The sequence below is a fragment of the Malaclemys terrapin genome, chromosome 4 (assembly GCF_027887155.1).
Source record: "Malaclemys terrapin pileata isolate rMalTer1 chromosome 4, rMalTer1.hap1, whole genome shotgun sequence".
In the NCBI taxonomy this organism is placed as follows: Eukaryota; Metazoa; Chordata; order Testudines; family Emydidae; genus Malaclemys; species Malaclemys terrapin.
In genome coordinates, this window is record NC_071508.1 from 45,312,682 (window position 1) to 45,334,930 (window position 22,249).

General features: G+C 47.4%; 1 protein-coding gene and 1 non-coding gene across 5 annotated transcripts in view; both read left to right on the top strand.

Annotated features, from left to right (window-relative positions):
* LSP1 (lymphocyte specific protein 1) overlaps positions 1-22,249 on the top strand; it is an 83,358-nt gene that overhangs the window by 44,775 nt on the left and 16,334 nt on the right. For 3 of the 4 annotated variants that reach the window (XM_054026287.1, XM_054026288.1, XM_054026289.1), the window contains exons 3-10: positions 845-1,027; positions 13,312-13,540; positions 14,664-14,792; positions 18,641-18,684; positions 18,987-19,068; positions 19,538-19,675; positions 21,055-21,135; positions 22,043-22,157. In XM_054026287.1, coding sequence (XP_053882262.1) covers positions 845-1,027; positions 13,312-13,540; positions 14,664-14,792; positions 18,641-18,684; positions 18,987-19,068; positions 19,538-19,675; positions 21,055-21,135; positions 22,043-22,132 — 976 coding nt within the window. In that variant the 3' untranslated portion in view covers positions 22,133-22,157. The remainder of the gene's footprint in view (positions 1-844; positions 1,028-13,311; positions 13,541-14,663; positions 14,793-18,640; positions 18,685-18,986; positions 19,069-19,537; positions 19,676-21,054; positions 21,136-22,042; positions 22,158-22,249) is intronic. The other variant, XM_054026290.1, reaches the window with a different exon arrangement.
* Positions 7,091-7,184, top strand: TRNAI-UAU (transfer RNA isoleucine (anticodon UAU)). The gene is made up of 2 exons: positions 7,091-7,128; positions 7,149-7,184. It is a non-coding gene; the product is annotated as a tRNA-Ile (tRNA).

Below are 22,249 nucleotides of genomic sequence, written 5' to 3' on the forward strand. Positions count from 1 at the left end.
CCCTGTGGGGGAGAGCAGTGCTATTATCCCCATTTTAAAGATGGGGAACCAAGGCACAGAGATATTAAGTGTCTTACCCAAGGCCACACAGGGACTCTGTGGCAGAGCAGTGGATTGAACCCAAGTCCCAGGTTGGCGCCCTAACCACTGGACTATCCTTCCTCTCTCACTCATCCATTGCTGTGCATGTGTGTTGTGATTTACACCACTGCCAAGTGGGTGCAAAGCACTTTCACTCTCATTGTTTGGGAGTGTTTTGCTCCCACTTGGCACTAGTGTAAATGGCATACTCAAGCTGCAGGGTAAACATGAATGGCACCCTGGGTTCCTAAATGCATTTAAGAAGAGTTTGCACCAGAGTCTCTGGTCTGGCCAAACTGTGCTCAGTGCAGGACTAGAGGAAGGGGTGAAGACACTGGTGGCCTGAAGGCAGCTGTAGCTTATGCCGGGATTTCCTGTGGCCCCACGAGGCCATCTGAGGAGCCAGGAATCAGTAGGAGCACAGAGGACAGGTCACTGTCTCTTTTGCCCCAGGAATGGGGGTGAGGTGGAGTTGCTGTGTTGTTCAGGGATTCCCTTTATACCAGAAGAATCCCTAAGTGGCTGCTCTGTGGTGTTTTCCTAAGTGGTTTAGGCTGCTTTGTGACCTCTCCTTTAATGGAGAATGAGGACGGGTGAGATTCTGGAGACCAGGCCCTTATTGGTATGAGAGGAGCTACTAGAGGAAGGTTGTGATAGCCAAGTTAGTGCAAAGGGAAGGACCATGACCAGCATGGGGATCATCGGTACCAACTTTGATCCTTTGCAGTACCACTGTTCTAATCTTTCTCCTGCTGTGTTTCAGGTTTGACTTTAAGCCCTCAGGGACCTCAGAGCTGGAAGAGGATGAGGGGTTCAGCGACTGGTCTCAGAAGCTCGAGCAGCGCAAACAGAGGTGGGCTGCAGAGGGAACACAAGAGGGGGAGCGAACATCTCCCAGGGAATGGACACAGGCCCAGGAAGCAGCACCTACTTGCAGAGAAGAAAGGTACAGCAGTGAAGGGACTCCTCCAAAGGAGGTGGCATCTTTCTGAGGGCAAGCCCAGACCAGAGCCAGGTGGGGAGATGGGGACAGGAGGGTTTGGGCTGAGCTAGGTCTGCAGGAAGATCTAGTCTGACAACTCAGAGGCAAACACTCAACTCACAATAATTTGTGCTATTGTGGAGAGAAGCTCAGATCCCAATGCCCCCAAACTTTGGTCATGTGTGAAGCCAGATGGAGCTTTCCTCAGCTCTGGGGCAGATTCTGTGCTGTAATGTACCTCCAGGAGGCACAGCACAGAAGGTTAAGTCCAAGGGCAGTGAGGACAAAGTTGGCTTTAAGCCACTTCTATGCCCTCTTGAGTCTGAACTGCTGCAGGCACTGAAATGACCTCCAGCATAATTTAGACAGCCCAAGGAGCTGCTCTAAGTTATGGCAGTCTCCTAGTCCTGCCTCTGGCTTGTGGTGCCAGCTAGAATGGTGCGTGTTATTGTCCCCCACATCCTTCTCAGAGCATTCCCCCCAGCAGTGGAGCTCTCAGGAAAGAGTGGACAACGTAGGGCTATTGTATGCGGCTGAACACAGCGCTTGTGTAATGCCGACAGACAGTAGTCATCGGCGGGCATGGCTGAACCTGGTATCTCAGGAGCTAAGGCCATGAGCCGCTACTGCATGAGCTGAAAGCCATATGGCCCTTAGCGAAGACTATAGAGCAGACTCATTAATCTCTCTCTCTCTCTAAGTGTTCTCCATGCCACTAGATAGGACAGAACACCACACCCAAGGAGGTGTGTGGGCTACACCTGTGCCTGGGGAATTCTTCAAAAGGCACTTGCAGACTGTTTATTGTCACTGTACTCTCTCAGAGATGGTTCCGCCCTCCCCCATTGAGAGGGTAGGTCTTTAGCTATGGCTGGGCCTAGGCCCAGCTGTCCCACCCCTATCAGCAATAGGTAAACCCCCAAATCCCTCCTTTTGCTTCTAGTCCCTATCCCCTTGCTGAGCTGACCCCTGGATCCAAACCCTTCCCTGGGGGACAGCTGATATCTGGATCTGAACATCCTGTCTGAGCTCCCTTGTTAGTCTGATGTTACTGGGATTTTTGTCTTAAAATCTTAGTCCCTTTTTATCCAGAAGGGTGAAAAGATGCATAATTAACATTGCATCAAAAGCAGACAGAAATATAGCTTTCTTTGTCTCTCTAGCTGGATTTCTTGTCAAACATCTTAGCTAAATAAAATCTAAAGTGACATCTCCTCCCTCCTCTTTAAGGCCCTAATCCGACAAACACTCACCCGTGTTTAACTTTTTACACAGCATTCATCCCATTGTCTTCAATCATACTTGCAGGACTAGGGCCTCCATTATGAACGGGCCCATTTCCCCCAAACTCTCCCTCCTCCCTTTCTTCTCCTGTGAAGATTTCTTGCTGGAAGAGGCCCACTCTTCTGTGTGTGTGTGTGTGTGTGTGAGCAGACATACATCTGCTTTGCCTTTAACAGGGAGGATTTTCTATCCTTGTTGACCAGAAATGTTGCACCTTATTTGCCTGCTCCTTCCCGGCAACACTCTGTTAAAAATAAAATAAAAATGCAACTTTGTTTCTTGCTTGACAAACACAGGCTGTGTGAGGTGAGGCTCTGCAGTAGCTGGAAGAAGGAAAATTGCAAACACCTGTGGCAGGTGAGGCTTAGTGAAGGGAGTTGCCAAGCAGCTGTCAGCTGGAAAGCATTTAAATCCAGGCACTGGCACTCATGCTATTTTTATTGGGAGGGTGTTGAAGTGACATAGTAAAGGGGCTATCTAGGTTATCACCAGCCTTCCTCTTTGTTTGACTCAGTGTGGGTGTGATTTATGGGAACCTGAGGAGGTCCCTCACAAACCTGTAGAAATTTCATTTTGCTTCATATGTTGTGCTCCCTAAAAGCATCTCCTTTTCCACTTCTCCTGCTGATATTGTCACAGAGTAGTTGGAAGCCCTGTGTGAGCTCTCAGGTATGTCATGTGCTCTAGTTTCACCCTGTTCTTCCACAGTTGTGTCTGCTATCTCCAATGAAGGAATGTGAGTGTAGTGGAGAGAACTGTTCTATCTCATTCCTGAGCTGTGGCTGGAATCCCTCTCCTCGGGAGGGAGAAAGGTGTTTTTTCATATTATGGACATATGCCACTGTAATGAGCTGGCAAGTAGGGAGAGTTGTGCCCTACTGGATGGAACTGTGACTTGTGTCATAGACCCAGTACTGCTAGCTTTTAGCTTTGGTGTTGGGATTCTGTGCTCTTAGTGCTATAGGAACCAAACTTGATTCTTGCTGCGGCTGTGAAGTTCTGAATAGCCATGGCATGCAGCAGAGTGACAGCCTAGCTGTGGGTTTGTTGTAAGACATCAGTGGTGGTGTCAAATTAGTTATCTTTTGTATTCCAGCACTTGATATGTTGGGTATATATGCCACATGTCAGATGTGTAGGACTTTAATTCTAAAACAGGTCTGTGCTTTAGGGGTAGGCCTTATTAGCTGGGCTAGCTCTATCCAGAACAGGCAGTTACCAGAGGCAGTAAAACATTTAGGCCATGTCTATGTTGCCATTAAACACCTGTGGCTGGCCTGTGTCAGCTGACTTGGGTTTGAGCTGCAGGGCTATAGAACTGCAGTGTAAAGCTCTGGACTAGGGCTGGAGCCTGGGCTCTGGCACCCTCTTCACCATGGGGTCCCAGAATCGTTTTTCTAGCCCTAGTCTGGATGTCTACACTGCAGATTTATAGCCCCATGAGCCTGAGTCAGCTGACATGGGCCAGTTCCGGGTATTTAATTGCAGTATAGAAAGGCTGCTGTGAGAACAAGCACAGAGTAAGATGGGTGGCTATTTGCTATTTCAGCTATGTTCGACCTGGCTCTGCCTAGGGGTGTCGGTAGGGAGGACAGGTCTGCTGTTGTACAGTGACATGTATCTTTCCCCACTGCTGAAAGTTGGGTGGGAGGTGGTGACTCCAGCCCCTGTTGTAGGAGGGTAGCAGAGTCAGCAGTTGCTGCTGTTTCAGCAGAGGCCACCGTGAAACTAGAGAACCTTTCAGCCCACTTCTTGCAGGGCCCATCGCTGCCATTTCAAGATGTTTTAATAAATATGAAGTATAGAAAGCTTCTTTCTCTCTCTCCCCTGCCCACCCCCCCCTCTCCGCAGCACTTAAACTTAAAATAAAATCCCATTGCAGAACTGCTGGCTTCTGACCAGTCTGGTTTTCACTAAGTGACCATTAGCATTCCCTGCTCTGAGTGGGTCTAGGCTATATGCTCTCCTGCTATTGAGTGTGGTTCTATGAACTACTGAGCCTGGTACCACCCTTCTTGGCCATTGTCAATATCCTGGGAGGATTTACCCGTCAACATTGCTGACTGTGGAACCACTGAAGTCTAGCTTGGGTTTTACCCACTGCTTGGTGCACGCGGGCACAGGACACTTTAGGAGTGCGCAGCACTGCACCAAAGGTGTGATTATTGGGGTGCTGTTTTTCTCGCCTTAATGTTGAGACTTGGGGTATTAGTTAAAGGCTTCTGCTCACCTGGAGTATAATGCTGATTACAAGACACTTTTTCTTGTGGAAAGGGACTTTTCAGACACATGTATGTTGATACAGTTTCAAGCTTGGGGTGTGACCTTCTTCTAACAGGGTATTGGAAAAACACCACTGCCTACAACCGAGAATGCTTGCTAAGTGTACTACCAGTGCTACTTGTGAATGTGTACGCCTTTAGCTCAAGGGGAGAGGCCAGTGCTGTTGAATCATGCTGGTCACCTGTGTGAGTGATGTGGTGGGATTCAAGGGTGCTAATATAACCACACGATGCTGACTTTCTGCCCCCTGCACAGGGTGCTCTTCAAGAGACACTGATAGATGCTGTAGCTGGGGTGTGATGTGCCCTGACTATTCTGCAGTGCCATAGTATCTAGTGACCTACTGCATCAGGGATGCAAGTTAGGGTACCCCTTGGGGTTGCTCTAGTGTGTGTGTGTGTGTGTGTGTGTGAAGGGGGGGCAGGGAGGGTCAAGCCAGCCCCCAGCACTCTCAGGATCAAGGGATGCAAGTTGCCCTTCCTCCCCCCGGCTCTGTGCCAGCAGAGGGGGTGACTTTGACCTCTGCTGTCAGTGCTCTCAAATAATTTTTGTGAGATTGTTAAATAGCTTGGTGGTGTAGCTGTGTTAGTCACAGGATATTAGAGACAAGGTAAGTGAGATAATATTTATTACTGGACCAACTTCTGTTTACTGTAGCTCAAAAGCTTGTACCTTCACAGAGCTTTCCATCAGGTCTGGGGAAGGAAGCAGTGTGTCTGACCTAAATACAAGTTAGGACAGATTTTAAGCAGAAGGGATAATACATGGGAGGCAGTCAGTTGGAATGGGCAATTGGGGGTTAGATGATTATGCATAAAAGGTTTGAAGTTTGAAGGGTAACAAGCAGGTGTGTTACAAATTGTTGTAATGGGCCAAAAACCAGTGTCTCTGTTAAGTCCAGGGCTTTTGGTGTCTAGCAAAGTTACATTCACAGACTTCCCTTTTGAAGGTGTTGGGCAATACTTGTTCAATAGGTGTTCAATACTTGTTCCCTTGAGGACAAGTATGGAAAAGTGAGCTGTGGAGCAGGGTGTATTTAATTTAAATCACTAGTCAGGAAGACTCAATTTAATCATGGATTTCTACAAAAAAGTGCATTCTTTTTAGTTGTCATAACCTTAATACATATTCTTCACAACTCAGAGATAGATGTAGGTTTCATTTTTATAAGGTACACACTATACATTTTTAAAGTGATTTATTCTGAAAACTTTTTAGATTAGTTTTACAGCTATATCAGAAAATGAATGATTAGTTATTTCATTTACCAAAGGTAATTGAAGCAGAGATTTATGAAGTCATTGGGAGGTGAATTATCTCCAATTCAACAGGTCAATCATTAATATTTGGAGGATTTTCTTGCCATGCTGTATTAGGAGGAGAACATCACCAGACAGACATTTAAATTGTTTCATTTAAATAAAACAACAGTGTTATGTATTCTGGATTTTTTTTCTTCAACCGCAAACATATAACACTTTAACAAAACAAGCATATGAATTTTTGAATTTAAACATTCAAGTTTTTTAAAATCAGGTTTGTTTTTGTTAAAATTGTTTTTAACTAAAATAGTAAATGAAATATTAAAAAACCACAAACAACTTGAGCCAATGTAGGGTTGGTGAATGGTGATGGTTTAGCAGACCTGGAGACCAAAGGCTTTTAGTCTCATAGTAGGGACAGCATGGCATGAAGGATGGTAGCATCCGCTTCCCCCTCAGCCCTGACCTGGGAAGAGTTGGAGCATAGTTCTGTCTCTGCCTGACTAATCCTTGGCTTCTCTGTGGAGCCTGCCAACTGAGATGCTAGATGTGATGGGAACACTGCAGTCTAGAAAATGTTTCCTGCTTGTACTGGCCTGAACTTAACTCAGTGCATGAGGGTGAAATATGTTTCAAAGAGACTAGTTCTGAACGTGAAACATCCTGTCATGACTGTGCTACTACAGGATAGGTCAGTGCACTTCCATTGGGTGGGGGTTTACTTTATAGATGGTGGCACTGCAGAAGCCTGTGTTTTTAAGGTGTGCTGCAAACCTTACTTAAAGCATAAGATCTGTGGAGCAGGGATCATCTCTTGTTCTGTGTTTTGCACAGTAGGAAGTGGTTCATGACTAGAACTCCTAGATGCTATGGCAATACAAATGTAATGATGAACATATTTTTAGACCTGAGCACTTTACAAATGCCAGTGAATTGAGCCTCTCAGCATTGCTGTGAAGAGATCAAGTCTGGGTACTTAAATCCACTCCATTTTTGGTGGAAGAGAGTAGGCGCTGGCGGAAGCTGCTATATGAACAATTCCCCACCCTTCTGGAATCCCAGCAGTTCTGGGGATGGATTGGCTGGATCTCCATTGTTTACAGCACCCTGTAGCCTTCTCCCCTGAAACCTGGTGCACCACTTTGGTATGCAACTGGGGTCTGTTGGTGTTACAACAACACAAAAATAACTTTTGTGGGCTCCAGTGGTGCAATGGGTTAGCACACAGGACTTATAGAGCAGTCCTGTGTGGAGTGATGCTGAGGTTGTGAGTTCAAACCTCACCTGGAGCACTAGTTTAAAAAAGGGAGGGAGGGATAGCTCAGTGGTTTGAGCATTGGCCTGCTAAACCCAGGGTTGCGAGTTCAATCCTTGAGGGGGCCATTTAGGGAACCTGGGGTAAAAATCTGTTTGGAGATTGGCCCTGCTTTGAGCAGGGGGTTGGACTAGATGACCTCCTGAGGTCCCTTCCAACCCTGATATTCTAGGATTCTGTGTTATGGGAATGAGACATGCAAAGAAGGATTGTCATCTCCCTTCAACGTGCTAGAGAAGCTCCGAAGTAGACCTGACTTGTTGTTTGACTTTTCTGGCGTGGCCGCCGAACTGAAAAACCAGGGGAAATGTTGTTTGGTTCCAAAAATGTTTGGAATTTGTCAGCAAATTAGAAAAGCTCATTACAGGCCAGCAGAGTGTGTGTGTTTGTACCCCGCCTCTTTGCCTTCTGCCCGTTGGTTAGGGCAAACAGGATATATGAGATATAGGGCTGTTCTGTACTGGGAACTTACGTTGGCAGTGAAAAACCCAAACTCCCGGAGAGATGTAACCCAGGGTGACTGCTGGGTCGATAGAAGAATTGTTCTGTCAACCTAGCTACTGCCTCTCAGGGATGTGGATTAACTACAGCAGGGGGAGAATCCCTGAGTTGGAATTCCTGCTCTGGAGCAGGGACTTGAGCTCAGACCTTTCTTTTTCTCTTCTTTCCTCTCCTTCCCCCGCACCAGCTGTGTCCAAACTGCCAGTCTGTAGGCGGTTATGGGTGGGTTGCTCTCAGTCTCTCCTGTTGAAGCTGTTCCACTTTTATATAAATATCTAAATAGTCATGGTGACAAAGAGCGAGGAGGAGTCTCTAGTCTGGTGATTAAAGCACTGAGCTGGGAGGTAGGAGATGTCGTCATTCAGATCTTCTTTCTGCCTGATTCAGAGGAGGGGTTTAAATCCACATCTCCTACCTAAGGCCTGGGCTACACTAGTGGGGGGGGGGGAGGGGCTTTCGAACAGAGGCCTTGGCTACACTTACCAGGTAGTTCGACGGCTGGAAATCGAAGTTCTGGGTTCGACTTATCGCGTCTAGTCTGGACGCGATAAGTCGAACCCGGAAGTGCTCGCCGTCGACTGCGGTACTCCAGCTCGGCGAGAGGAGTACCGCGGAGTCGACGGGGGAGCCTGCCTGCCGCGTGTGGACCAAGGTAAGTTCGAACTAAGGTACTTCGACTTCAGCTACGTTATTCACGTAGCTGAAGTTGCGTACCTTAGTTCGAATTGGGGGGGGGTAGTGTAGACCAAGCCTAAGATACGCAATTAGCGTAGCTGAAGTCGAACTATCTTAGTTTGACTTACCTGGCTATCCTCACGGTGGCGAGTCGACTTCCATGGCTCCCTCGTTGACTCCACTTACTCCTCCTGATGAGGTGGAGTACGCGCGTTGATTCAGGGATCGATTTATCGTGTCCAGATGCATCGAACACTATCCGGCGGGTAGTATAGACGTACCCTTAGTTACCAGGTTAGAGCGTGGTACTCATGCTCTCTTCTGGGCACAATGAAGGAAAGATTGAGAGCCTGGATATGTGCAGACACCTTTTGAGTCTGCTGTCCTGAAATGACGTTTTTCTCCTGGGTTGATGAAAACTGTATCTTTCACCAAGTAAGTTACTTGCCTGAAAAACCTTGCCATGTCCTACTCTGGGCTAGGAATAAGGTGACAAAGGGCAGTGAGTCTGGGCCAGGCTGCTGTTTCTGCTAGAGGGACTCCTGTGCTAGTCCTTTCACATGAACAACTGTTGGGAAGAACACCTTGGGCGAAGCCAGGCTGCTGCAATGTCAGCAACGTGTCACTTTATCTTGCAGTTCTGCAGACTTCACCAGAAGAGAAGGTGCAGGGCAAGTCTGGTTGAACCATTGTCCCTTTCATTCCTCTCGCTGTGTCTGGCAGAACTGGCACTTCCAAACAGAGCCTAAATCCTTCCTCAACTTCCCCTTTCACCCTCTACCACCTCTTGCTCAACATGCTGTCCGTTACCTAACCTCCATTTGGTCGCTCCATCTTTTTGCTGTGCAGAGATGGCTGGTGATAGCTACTCTGGATTCAGGTGAGGGGACAGTGCCTGGGGTAAAGAAGGCAACCAGGCTGCGGACTTGATGTATCTGATTGTTGGCCTGGCAGCATCAGCTGTCTGCCTGGATACCAGTTGCATGTGCTAGTATCTGAGGAGAGAGGTGTGCATTTGTTAACTGTCTTGTGTTGTGGTCAGTGCCTGGCTGGCCCACGCCCCCTCATCAGAGATTGTTGTATGTTGGTTCTGTGGTACCCCTGCCAACACAGTGTTGCACTCTGTTCTCCTTTAGTGGTTAGGTCAGGTATACAGGTTTAAGTCCTATACTGCTTTCAAGCTAATGACCTCTGCCCTTCTACTCAGGCAATAGAAGTGCTTATGCTTTTAGAGCCAGAGATCCGCAAGCAATGAAGCAGGGAGGACCAGTCCTGAGGCATAGCTACATAAACACAACTTTGTTCAGCAGCAGTACAGCAAAGAGCTTTAGTGAGGACCATAGCATTCCTGGCTGTCTTCTAAGCCAAAATCTACTTAATTCCAATGAGCAGTTTTAGCTGCCTTGCTGGTGGTGGCTGCCTTGGTGCAAAGGGACCCTGCGTTGGTGACAGTGTGAAAGCACTGAAGACTATAGACTGGCTTAAAAGCAAAAGAACTGTAAAATGAATCCATAAATCGCTCAATAGACAGTGGCCTGGCTTGAAGTGGTGGGGGGTACCTGCAATGCCCACTGACTTGAATGGTATCTGTGGTCACCATAATGCTCACAGGAGTGTGAGTACCAACCTCGGGGCAGACTGTTTTTAAGAGAGAGAGAGAAAAAAAACACTCAAAACCAGGGCACAAACCCCAAAGTGGTCATGAGTTCTAACCTTAGTTTCACCAGCCAACTCCACCAAGTGCAAACTCCTCAGGCACACTAACCGCCTTAAACAGAGTCACAGACAGTCCCCTTGGGTACTCCCGTCTGTCTTGCCACCCGGGTAAGTGTATCTCTGTGATAGAGGACTGAGACTAAGAATCACAGTAATATCCCGGTTATTCCTAGTCCCAAAGGATCAGCCACTTACCCCAGGTCAATTGTGCTTTAGGTCTCAATGCTTGTAGCCAGGCCTATGGCAAACTATATGAAGATTTTTTTTTTTAAACAGGAAAAGGAAATGAGTTATTTACAAGCAAGCAAACACACACACACATGCTAGTCTTTGCCTATATTAGGTTTTGAAACTTTCTATAATCACAAGCTTGGTTGGTTTGTTTGTTCTTTAGGGCTAACACAGGCTAAGGAGCTGGGGATCTCTTGCTTATGCCTAAGAACACCTCAGGCAGATCTACACTTAAGTGCTACAGTGGCAATGCAGCATTTTAAGTAAAGATGCTCCTACACTGAGGGGAGAGTTTCTCCCCTCAGTGTAGTTAGTTCACCTCCTTGAGAGACAATAGCTATGTTGACAGGAGAAGCTCTCCCGTTGACATAGTGCTGCCCATGGGGGGAGGGCGGGGTGATTAAGTCGGTATAAGGACCTCTCTCAGGGGTCAGGGATGGCTCTAGGCATCAGTGCTCCAAGCATGTGCTTGGGGCGGCACTTTCCAAGGGGCGGCACTCTGGATCCTGGAGGGAGGGGTAGGAGGGGAAATACGGTGCCCCTGGGGGAGGAGGCGGGCCGGGGATTTGGGGAAGGGGTTGGAATGGGGTGGGGAAGGGGCAGAGTTGGGGCGGGGCCGGGGGGGCCACGGGAAAATGTTTTTGCTTGGGGTGGCAAAAAACTTGGAGCCGGCCCTGTCAGGGGTGGGGATATTTCATAACCCCTGAGTGACTTTAGTTATACTAGTTCTGTAGTGTAGACCTGGCCCTTGCCTCCCCAGAGTTGCAGCAGCATAGAGATACCTAGTAGTTCCTTTTGCTTGGGATTTTTATCCCCTTCTTGCTACATGCTTTGAGCTGCAAACTCAGCTGCTAGGAGGAGTCCACTTGCGTGACTGACCTTCACGGGGAGGGGAGCAGAACAACAATAAGTCTCTTGTCCTCTTGTTGACAATTCCTCAATTGTTGTAAGAGCCACCCGTAGCCTGTCTGGTATTGATGGGCAGCCTCTTTTGACAGGGTCATAACAATTTCTGTAGAAGAGCAGCTCTTCATGCAAATATCACTCTAGTACTGTACAGCAATTCATACAGTATCAGAGGGTCACAATACAACTGCTCCAATATTGCATTACAGTATGGAACCCCGCTATTGAGAGTAAGATTAATGCATGCAGCAACTCGCATGCATTCAGTAGTCTAAACACTTTATTATAACTCTAATATCTATTTGATCAGTATTGACCCACAAGTGAGCCAAATGGATTCCAGCTGTGTCCAGTTTAGATATGGAGACCTTGCTGTGACCTGGCAAATGGCCTGCAGTGTCAGTCATTTTAGTGTCTCTGGAAAATCAAGCCACGAGCCTCTTTCTAAATGCTTCAAAGAAATATGTGCAGTGGGTACCCCTGGCTGGGGATACCTTTTAGAGATGGGCAGAGGGGATGTGTACCTAGCTTGGGACTAGAGCTGTTTGGGATCTTTGCATTTTGAAAAAAGTTGCACAATTTCCCTCTTGCCCTACTTTTGACAATGTAGATTTGAATGTTTGGCTTTAACATTGCTGGGTTTCCATTCTCCTTTGGCTGAATTCCAGTGGTTCCATTAGTTTCTACTAGTGGGGGCGGGGAGGGGGAATCAGGTAGAAAAATGGTATCGAAAAAAGGAGCTGTGTGGACAGACATTCAGGCAGTAGAGTGTGTGTGTGTGTAAATGGTTCTTGTACCCTAATGAATAATGCAGACTGTCCTGTAGTTAGAAATCAAATTCTCCCAGAAGGTGGCTGGGGAACAAAAGAACAAGGGGGAGAAATCCCCTTGAACTCAAGCTAGTCTTGCCCAACCTCAGACCACACAAGTTAGCCCAAATGGCCTCAAAATGTGAAGTGATCTCAGTCACAGCCTAGCTGGACAGGGGAAGTCCAGCTCTGGAGCTCAGGGAGAGGGGGTGGGGATCTCCTCCTGCTCCATACATCTGGAACTAGAAATGTGGAGGCATTATTTCTTGTTGTCTTTGCAGTTGAGACTGGAGCAGGAATTCTGTAGCACAGAGAAGTGACATTTATTTCTTAGTTCTTACCAGTCTTCCTCCGCCATTACTGTACTGTACTCCTCTCATGCTGAGCCGTAGCCCCAGGCCCATTTCAGATGGGACTCTGCGTCTGACATGAAGGTTGAGAAATTGGAGGCTTGAGGTTGTGAAAGCACTCTCCTGTCTGTGTAATGCTGGCATCTGGTATCTAGCACAGAGTTCGCTGTCGAAGAAGCTGGATTGCACTGCAGAAGTTGTTCAGAAGGGAAGTTGCCTCATGTAATCAAGTATAGTACATGGAGCCAAACCGATGTGATAAACAGCCTAGGGCCTGATCCAAAGCCCACTGAAATCAATGGAAAGGATCCTATTGACTTAAATAGGCTTTGGGTCCAGCTCCTGCTGCTGGAATGAATGTGGACCAGTGGACAGAACACTGGGCTGGGAACCAGGAGTCCTGGCTCCTATTCCCAGCTCTGCCATTGACCCTGGGCAAGTCTCTCTGCCTCCGTTTTTTTTTCCCCTCCCACCCTCAGTCTGTTTAGACTATAAGTCCCTGCCCTGAAGAGCTACATCATGCTCTGCTTGTACAGCACCTAGTGCAGTGGGGCATCTGTCTTAAATTGGGGCTTTTATGTGCCACCATAATGCAAACAATGATAAAAAGTGGACCTGATTTGCCTTCTGTTTTTGAAAGGTTTCATCCATGCCTTAGTATAAATGTCCCAAAAGTGTTTGTAATTCTTCTTACTGTTTTATTGACCAGTTCTGCCTTGCACTAGCTTCTCATTAAACCAAAACCTACTTGCACTAAATAGTATATCTGCATTTGCACAGTATTTTTAGAACTCCAGTTGTATGTTGGGCCATTACTAATAAAGCTGGTGTTTTAAAGGTACAGGACACCAGATTTTCTGTGGGCTTGAAACACTCACTTCCCTTCTCAAAGGCTTCTTCCCCTTCCCACCTCTAGGTCTCCAAGACACTCCTATGAGGAAGAGGACAGTGGTCTGAGGGAAGCTGAAGTCAAGCTGGAGCAGGTGCAGCTGAATCAGGAGGGCCCGGAGGAGATTCCCGGGGAGAATGAGGTGATAAGGCAGGAGCCGCTGGAGACAGAGGAGCCTCAGCAACTTGTTGAGGAAGAATGCATTCAAGAGCAGAAGCAAGAAGAGGAGGAGGAGGAGGAGAAAGCTGGGCAGGAGGTCAGGGCAGAAATATTGGATCTGTGATTTCTCTTGGTATGGCTGTGACTTCATGGGGGACCCATCCATCATCTGGGGTAGACATTGCAGCAATGTGTCAAACAGGGCTTGTACTTGTGATACTTACCTATCCCAGTAGCTTTCAAGGGTCACACTAGTGCAAACCCTGCCTTACGATGGTGCAGCACGTCTACCCCAGCAGTTTGCATTGGTATAGCTGCAGCTATGCAAGCACCCCCAGTTACACACAGCTTAAGTGTGTAGATGCCACTTTCATGTTTACTGGCTCCTTTCTTCTCTCCTCCCCTCCCCAAAATCAGTCACTGCACATAATAGGGAACTTAGTGCTGCTCTGACAAGTACCACAAGGCCTGTAATTCTGTGTTCTAAGTTCTCTGCTGTGGTATCTGTTCTGCCCTCTCTCATCATCATTCAGTACGGAGTGTCAGTTTCTCCAATCCTACAAAGCCACAGATACAGGACTCTTAAGAAAATTCAGAACCTATGTGTTCAGAACCCCCCTCCCTTTTTTTTGTCCCACGCTCTGAGAAGCCTTGGCCTGATCTACTAATAGATCTGAAATTGGGGTCCAGCATTGATGCCTTCCATCCACTAGGGGTGTCTGTGCTGTATATAGTCCCAGGCATGGTGTGGCCCTGGTAAACAAGGGAGACAAAGATGGAACTCAAGCTGTATGGAAACCTGTCTGTGTCACTCTTAGTAGTAATAAATGTTTAAGATGGACTGTGATTGCATATATCATGACATCCCTCTTATTAGGAGGTATTATGGCTTCATAGCTTCTCAGAATAAATGCAGTTACTTTCCCTGTCCCCTGCCTGAGAGTGGGGATATATATTCCTTTCTGATGGGGGATGGGCAAAATTGGTGGGAAATGTCTTTGTGAAAACTCATGCAGAATACCTCACCAGTTCACTTGGTGACCTTGCACCTGTAAAAATGTTGTCTTTTAAAATGACAACTGGGAGAATGAATCTTTCACATGTGAAAGAAAGCTCAGAGTATCTTTGTCCAAAGCTTCACTTGTGGGGGTGGGTCTGACACTTGTTACAGCAGGCATTTAATCCGCTTTGCTCTTGATCTGCTCATTCTTTGCATTCAGGAGAAAAAAAGGAGGAGGAATGAGGAGGCGGAGACACCAGAAAAACGCCAGAAAGCACCGAGCACCTCCAGCGTGGAAGGGGAAGAGGGTGAACAATGTGATGGCCAGTCCCCAACGAGTTCCACAACGGTACGTGCTGCTAAGAGAGCTCTGAATCGCAAGTGCAGTTAGAGCTGGCCTAAACCTTAGCGAGAGGCGACCTGGCGGCCTGCTCTGAGACTGGTGTGCTATGTAGTGGGGAGGAAAGATGGTCTAATACTTAAGACCTCAGGAGATCTGGATTCACTTGCCAGCTCTACCACAGACTTCCAGCGTGACCTTGGGGAAGTCACTTACTCTCTATGCCTCACTTGTAAAATGGGGGTAATACTTCCTCCATCTGTTGTCTGTCTTGTCTACTTACGCGGTCAGCTCTTGAGAGCAGGGATTGCCTCTCCCTATGGGAATGTACAGCACCTAGCACAATGGAGCCCTGGTCGCAACTGGGGCCTCTAAGAACTTTTATAATACAAAGCAGTAGTAAGCCTGGCCATCTTCTACCTTCACAAGTTTAATCCAAACTGATAGTCTGTCTTGTTTCCTACCATGCAATACTGGGTCTGCTTGATACACGTCCCCTCAATGTCATGTGGATACACAGCCCTGTGTATCCAGATATGGTAGGTGTATGGGGAAAATGGCTTTTTCCTTCTCCTGTCAGAATTGATCTTGTTGGCCACAGATTAGGATGGAGAGTGAGGAGTCCAGTGCGTGCAGACTTCATTAGTCTTTGGGGTGATGGCTGAGCGTTCGAGTGGTCTTATGCACCTGTTAGCATTGTGCTCCCCTAGTGGCTCTTAAACCCCATGCTGCCTGCATGTGACTCAATGTTGCCTGGCCAGGGAGAGTTATGTCACTTTCAAAAGGTGTTGTGACAAGAAACATATAGCAAGGGGAGTGTTTCGTCTGTAACTGTCGGAGGAGCTACTCAGACGGGCAGCAGAACATTGTTACATTACAGGAAACGTTAACAATAAAAATCAAACTTCTGGGGAGCAATAGAACTACCTGGATTCTGGCCCCAGTCTATTTGCATTGTGACACGTGATGGAAGTGTGTGTGTGACTGTCAAGCCAGGAAGAGAGACCCCCTCACTGAACTGAGAGAGGGGAGTGGGTGGTGCGTGCAGCCCCCCCCCCCCCCCCAAAAAAAAATCTAGCTCTGGAGCGTTACCATGGACTTCGGTGAGAACAGAATTGGGCTTGTGCTTCTGAAAAATCCCCCCTACCTTTGGTACTAGGGACAGAAGCTCTCTTGCAGTGCAACCCCCAAATCCCTATACTGTCCTATGGAACTGTTGCTATGAACAATCCCGTACACAGCAGGGAAGGGGTTAAATATCCACTGCCTCTGAAGGGGCCTTTATGGTGTTGGTGGGGAAGCTTCCCCACTGAGCAGGCTGTACACGCATTCATTCAGGGGAGAGAGGTGCTCACAATCTTTGCAAATCAGAAAGGAGTTTTTACGCACAAGCAGTTGAAGGAATTTTGTTTAAACTAATATAAATAAAATTTAAAAGCCAGGATCGGCCATAAGAAACCAAGAATGGAATCCTTCCATACCATGACTGGTTTGGAAAGGCATGGGCCTGTGGAGAGAAAAGTAGGATTAGGACATAAACGCTCTTACAGTTTTAACCACGGTAGTGACTACTGGAGTGAGACGGGGAAGCTCGCTCCTTTAGCTCAGGCAGTTGAAGCTTGTGTCTCTTAGATCCAGAGGTCCTGGGTGGGTGGGTGAGGTCTTAGCATAACAAGTAGCTGTCTGAGACTTCAAAGGCCTCTGTGGCCAGGAAAGGCGGATTTTAAAAAATGGGAGCAATGGAGGAATGAAGGGATTCTCAAGGCATGAAGTAGCCAACCACAGAAGAAGGGAAGCTAGGCACCTGAAGTCTTGTCACAGACTTTCTTTATGGCCTGGAGCCAGGAGGTCAGCTAGATATTTATAGTGTTCCCTTCTGTCCTCTAAATGAATAGAGGAGTTCTGCAAATTCGTCAATGTGAAGGTCTGGGCTGGGGAGCAGGGTTCAGGTAAGTGAGCAGTGCAGAAAGGCTGTGACTAGTGTCATGCAGAAATGAAGCAACTTCTCCGGTTGGTACTTGTGATAGCTTTCTGTGGACATGGGAGCAATGTTAATGCTGGAGTCTTGGTGGGGGAACGGAACAAGAGAGCAATCCCTTGTTCCTGTATAGTGCCTCTCCTCCAAGGATTACAAAACTTCTGTAAATACCCAATAGATGCAGGTTGTGATGTGCTATCCTTACTCTTCAGAAGCCCAGACACAGATGGTGATACACAACCTGCCCGAGATGCCAGTTAACTTGCTGCTTGTGCTGGGAACAGAACCCAGAGGGCTGATTCTCTGTCCTGTCCCTTTCACACCAGTGTAAGGTGCTGTCCGGTTGGAATGGTCGTGTGCAGCACACATGGCACAGGAGCCAATGACTGCACAAGGGGCAGAGTGATGGAGGCTTGGAGCCCAGATCTCTGGATTCACAGTCCTGAGCTCAAACTGCAAACACTGCCCAGCCTCTCAAATGTTGCAGCTCTGACAGGCTGAGCTCTGCTGATAAAGGAATAATTTTCCAGAGCAGAAAATGGATGCGATATGTACTGCTCCCAAAAAACTCCCAAACAAGTATGCTATAAACCAGCAGAACCATCATCCTAATGCATCCCTGTTTAAAGTAATAGAGCCTACAAACAGCCTCTTCTAATCTATCTTGCGTATATCCACATAGCAATTGGACAGTCACCAAGAAGACAAGTTTGTCTTGTCAGATGCTTTATTGCTCAATTAAAACGGTCAGTAACCTCTGAAGGTCTATTAAAACCCTTCTGCTTTGCAGCTTTTACTACTTGTCTCCCTCTGCTAATGGTGCACAGTTCTCCTACCGCACGCAGATGTGTGTGCAGGGTGAATCACGGTCATGGGGCTTCTGATTCTTGGTTTTGTAGGACTCCCTGGTAGTAAGGAATATACTACATGCTGGCTTGAAGGCTCCTGAGCCTTGTATTCCTGTTCCCTAGGCAGTGCAGAAGGCTCTGCTGGTTAAATCACTCCTCTGTCTTGGAGCCTCCTTGCAGTGGAACAGCCAGTGTAAACTATGTACCCTCACAGATGCCGTCTTCTATCCATCTTCCTCTTTTTCCTGCCTTTTTTCCCCTCTTGTCTTTACCTTTATCTATACCTGCCCCTTCCATTCTACTCATCATCACCAAGAGCCTATGTGAGTCTTACAGTGGAGAGGCCCTGCAGCTTGGCCCCAGGGTCTCCCATGTGCTAGAATATGATGGGATGGGAGGAGAGAAGCCTGGTGGTCAGGTTGCTGCTTACACTGGCAGCCAACATGCATGTTAGCTGCTCCTGTGGCCAGATGAATTAGTGACCCTCGGAGAACAGGATCAGGCTGCGGCTGCAGTGGGGAATGGACTAGGTACAAGTGTCCTGCAGCTTTTCCTCCTGCACTCTGCCCTAGATGTGACTCTTCCTTCAAGATGGGGGAATCACTGGGCTGGAAACGTGGGGGGAAGCTTTTTAAAATACAGATGTTTGACTCTTCACTGCAGTTCATCCTATGATACTCTGGAAGCTCACTTTCCTGGTAGCTCCTCCACTTTGAAGCCACCTCCCAGAGTTGTTGGTCCAGCACCATCAGGTCTGCTGCATCTACCATCATTGCTGTTGCAGCTGAAGATGCCACCTCTTGACTGCAAAGTGGGGAGTTATAGGGACACCCAAGTGGATTGACTGATGGTTCTGTCATTCCAGGGTTCAGGTAGGGAGGTGGGAGGAAACAAGATACTTTTGAAATGACCCAAATCTCTCAATTAGGGGTGGGGAGAACTCACTGATTCAAGTTATGGCCAATTAAGATGAGGGACTCAGGGCAGCAGGGAAAACTGATGTCTCTTCTTTCTCATCTCTTCCCACTTAGATCACAGACCGAACTGAATCCCTGAACCGCTCAATAAAGAAAAGGTAATTCTCCTTCCACTGATTGACCTGTTGGTAATTCTCCACTGGGCTTTGATTCGAGTATTACTGTAACACAGACCCGCACTTGAACCAAAGACACAATTCCAAGTGATCATGCTGGAGGGCTCTGCTGGTGGGTTGATGGGGAACAGTGTCCTATTGCTTAGTGGGTCACTTGGACATCTTTCAGAACCAGCATTTGTGACTGGGGGGGGGGGGGGGAACTAGTGGCTTCTTCCCAAAAGAGGCTTGGGTATACTTCACTCTGATGAGCTTAAGGCAATAACACTTCCTTCTTTCTCCAGCAACAGTGTGAAGAAGACTCAGCCACCACTTCCTGTTTCCAAGATTGATGACAGACTGGAGCAGTACACTCATGCCATTGAGGTGATGCTCTTGATCATATAGGTGGCATGTTCTCAACTCCCAGCCCCATATAGGCTCTATTCTATTCTGGATAGTCCTCACCTCCTTTGGTCCTTGTAGACTGCCCTAGCAGCTAGCTATAATAATGCTAGAAGGGATCGAATCTAATCTTCCTAAATCCCTCCATGCTCTTTAATTCATCAGGATAAGGAATCGTGTGTCTTTTGAGCAGGAGCGCTGGAGATGTGAACAAGCCATTTTCTCCTATCTTACTAAACCAGACAAGGGCGGTCTCCTCCCTGCACCTCTGTCCTGAATGGGCACAATGTACTTCAACTTAGCCTCCATGTTCTTGTTTGTTTCTGTCCCCTGACTCTGTAGTTAATGTATCCATTGAAATGATTATTTACAACCTCCTTTCTCCAAGAATCTATTCACAAAAATCTGCAAGTGCTCGGAACACTTTCACTCTGATTTGCTTTGTTTCCAGACATCCGAGAAGGTTCCGAAACTCGTCCGACAATCTTCCCTTGAACTTGCCACCACAAGCATGGTTGTAGCCAGCACAAAAAGCCTCTGGGAGACTGGAGAGGTTGCAGCTCAGTCCTCTAAGTCGCCATCCTGTAAGGTAAGACTGCTGAGCCTTATATGCCCAGCCAACTCCTACTGCAGGAGAAGGGGTACAGCTTTGTTTCATAGGCGCCAACTTCTGCTCCCACCAGTGGGTGCTTGACCACCCTCCCCCGCACTCTGCCCCCAGCCCCACCCTGACTCCACCCCTTCCATGAGGTCCTGCCCCACCCCCATTCCAACCCCTTCCCCAAAGTCTCTGCCCCTCCCTGCCCCTATTCCGACTCCTTCCCCAAATTCCCACCCTGGCCCCACATCTTCCCCTGAGTGTGCCACGTTCCCGCTCCTCCCCCTCCCTCCCAGAGCTTGCTACAGCTGTTTGGCGGTGCTGGGAGGTAGGCAGAGGAGCGGGAATGCGGGACGCTCAGGGTGGGACGCGGAGGAGGAGGTGGGGTGGAGGGGAGGGGAGCTTGGCTGCCAGTGGCTGCAGAGCACCCACTAATTTTTCCCTGTGGGTGCTCCAGCCCCGGAGAACCCACTGAGTCGATGCCTATGCTTTGTTTAATGTCAGAGGGCTGCCCCTGTGTCTAACAGCCTGAACTTCAGGAAGAAAACTTACCCTGCTACATGGTTGGCTGGGTTTACTCAAATTATTCAGGTGCATATCACTGTGGAGTAGGGACTTGAAAGGACAATGGTATCATGAGTAGCAATGTCAGGTTAAAACCTCATTCTTCCCCTCTTCTATTGACATCCATGTTAAAACTTTCAGATGTTCTGTTTCTACTGCCTACAATTCACTAAAGCTTTGTCTGTACCTGGATTAGCCCCAGCCACAATAGTGCAAATACCAAGGAAACTGGTTTTGTTTATCACGGCTTGAAATGGAGTTAAACTGAACTGCTGGAAACAGTTGTTTCCTTGTCTGCACTAGGAGCCACCCCAGTTGTGTATTGATTAGACCCCACTGAGCCATCCAAGGTACAGCCAAGTTGTAAATTTAAACAATGGAAAGAATCTACTCTCCATTCCTAGTGAATTGCATTTTCTGGTTCAAGTGCCGGCACAATGCTGCAACATCTAGGTTGCAAAGGCCTCACTATCAAAAATGTCTCTCTGAAAACTGTTTCACTTAAAGCTTCCTAGGAAAGAAACTTTCCTATTAATACTTCTTAATATTGTAAACCCTTTCCCCTACAAAACCTACATCTTGGGCCTTAGATTCAGTGTTCTGTTAACCATCCTCCAACATCTGGTATCTTAAGAAAAGGAAGTCTCGTGCCCCCTGGTATGCAGCCTGCCCAGTGTGACTCTACCCAATCACATGGCCAAGTACCATAGTTATTGGGCAGGTGGCTTCAGTCAGTGTGAAATGAACAAAGGCAGCTTTCAGCTGTGTTGGTGGCAGGGTGATGAGATTCATTCTTATGTCCCCAGGATATTGTGGCTGGAGATATTGTGAATAAGCGAAGCATGTGGGAACAGAAGGGTACCCCCAAAAATGAAGGCAACATCAAGGTAAGTAGCTTCTTCCTAGATGTCCTTGTTATAGCACTTGCTTTATGGTATTGGGGCTGAGTTTGTTCAAGAGAATTCCCTCTTAGGTCAGAGAGGGAGAGAAAGGAGAAGAATGCCTGTATATTGGAGCATAGGTTGAGGTTGCCTACGAACAGAAGCATAGGCCTAGACGAAAGGAGGTATCCTCTATGGCAGTGACAGGAAGGCATGCTTTCCTTTTTTAAACGTATCTGTTGTAATAAACATTCCCACTAATTTAACGAAGGGCTGGGACCAAAGCCCAAGGTTCCCTCCCACCAGACTCTGATATCATTTGCATTTGGATTGAAACTCTGCAAGTTGGGCTAATTAATAGGTTTTTTAAATTTTTAAATAATAGCCTATTTCTCTGAAAGTGCAGAGTGGCTTAGATACCTGGGGTTCTGTTTCTGGGCTGTCTGCTAGTTCTGGAAGATGTGGAGGCCTCTAAGGGTGCATGGGTATAATGCATTAAAAGGTTCTTACCTAAGATTGAGAATAGCCCTGGCTCCATAGAACTTCAACTCTGATGCTGCCTCCCCTTTTAGTATGGGGTTACCGGAGAGGTTTGACTGAGCTGCATCTTACCATTGATGTTATGATAAATTTTAAAATTGTTGCATTATCTGGCAGTTCCAATAATTATCCATCTCCATTATTATTTTATTGTATGTATTTGTCTAGGCAAACAGATGGTAGGAACAAGCTCTCACCCCATGTGGTAATCTGGGCCACATTAAAATATTGAAGTTGGAGAACCTCGCCTGCTCCTCAGACTTCAGTTTATTTGACTCTTAATACTTAAACTTATTTGTGTTGGTTGAGATACAGGCTGGGAGATGGACACTTGAGGAAGGGCCCTAATCCTCACTTCTCTTCTCCCATTCAGACCACCGCTTCTGGCAAGAAGTACAAGTTTGTAGCGACTGGACATGGCCAGTACAAGAAGGTGTTGATAGATGATGCAACGGAGCAATAACGTGTGTGGAGCACCAATCAACCAGGTAGGTTAGACACAACCTCTGACTGTAGGAGAACCACCTAGTACTTCTCTGTCAGGACAGCTAGGACGATTCAGCACAATAAGCGTAAAACC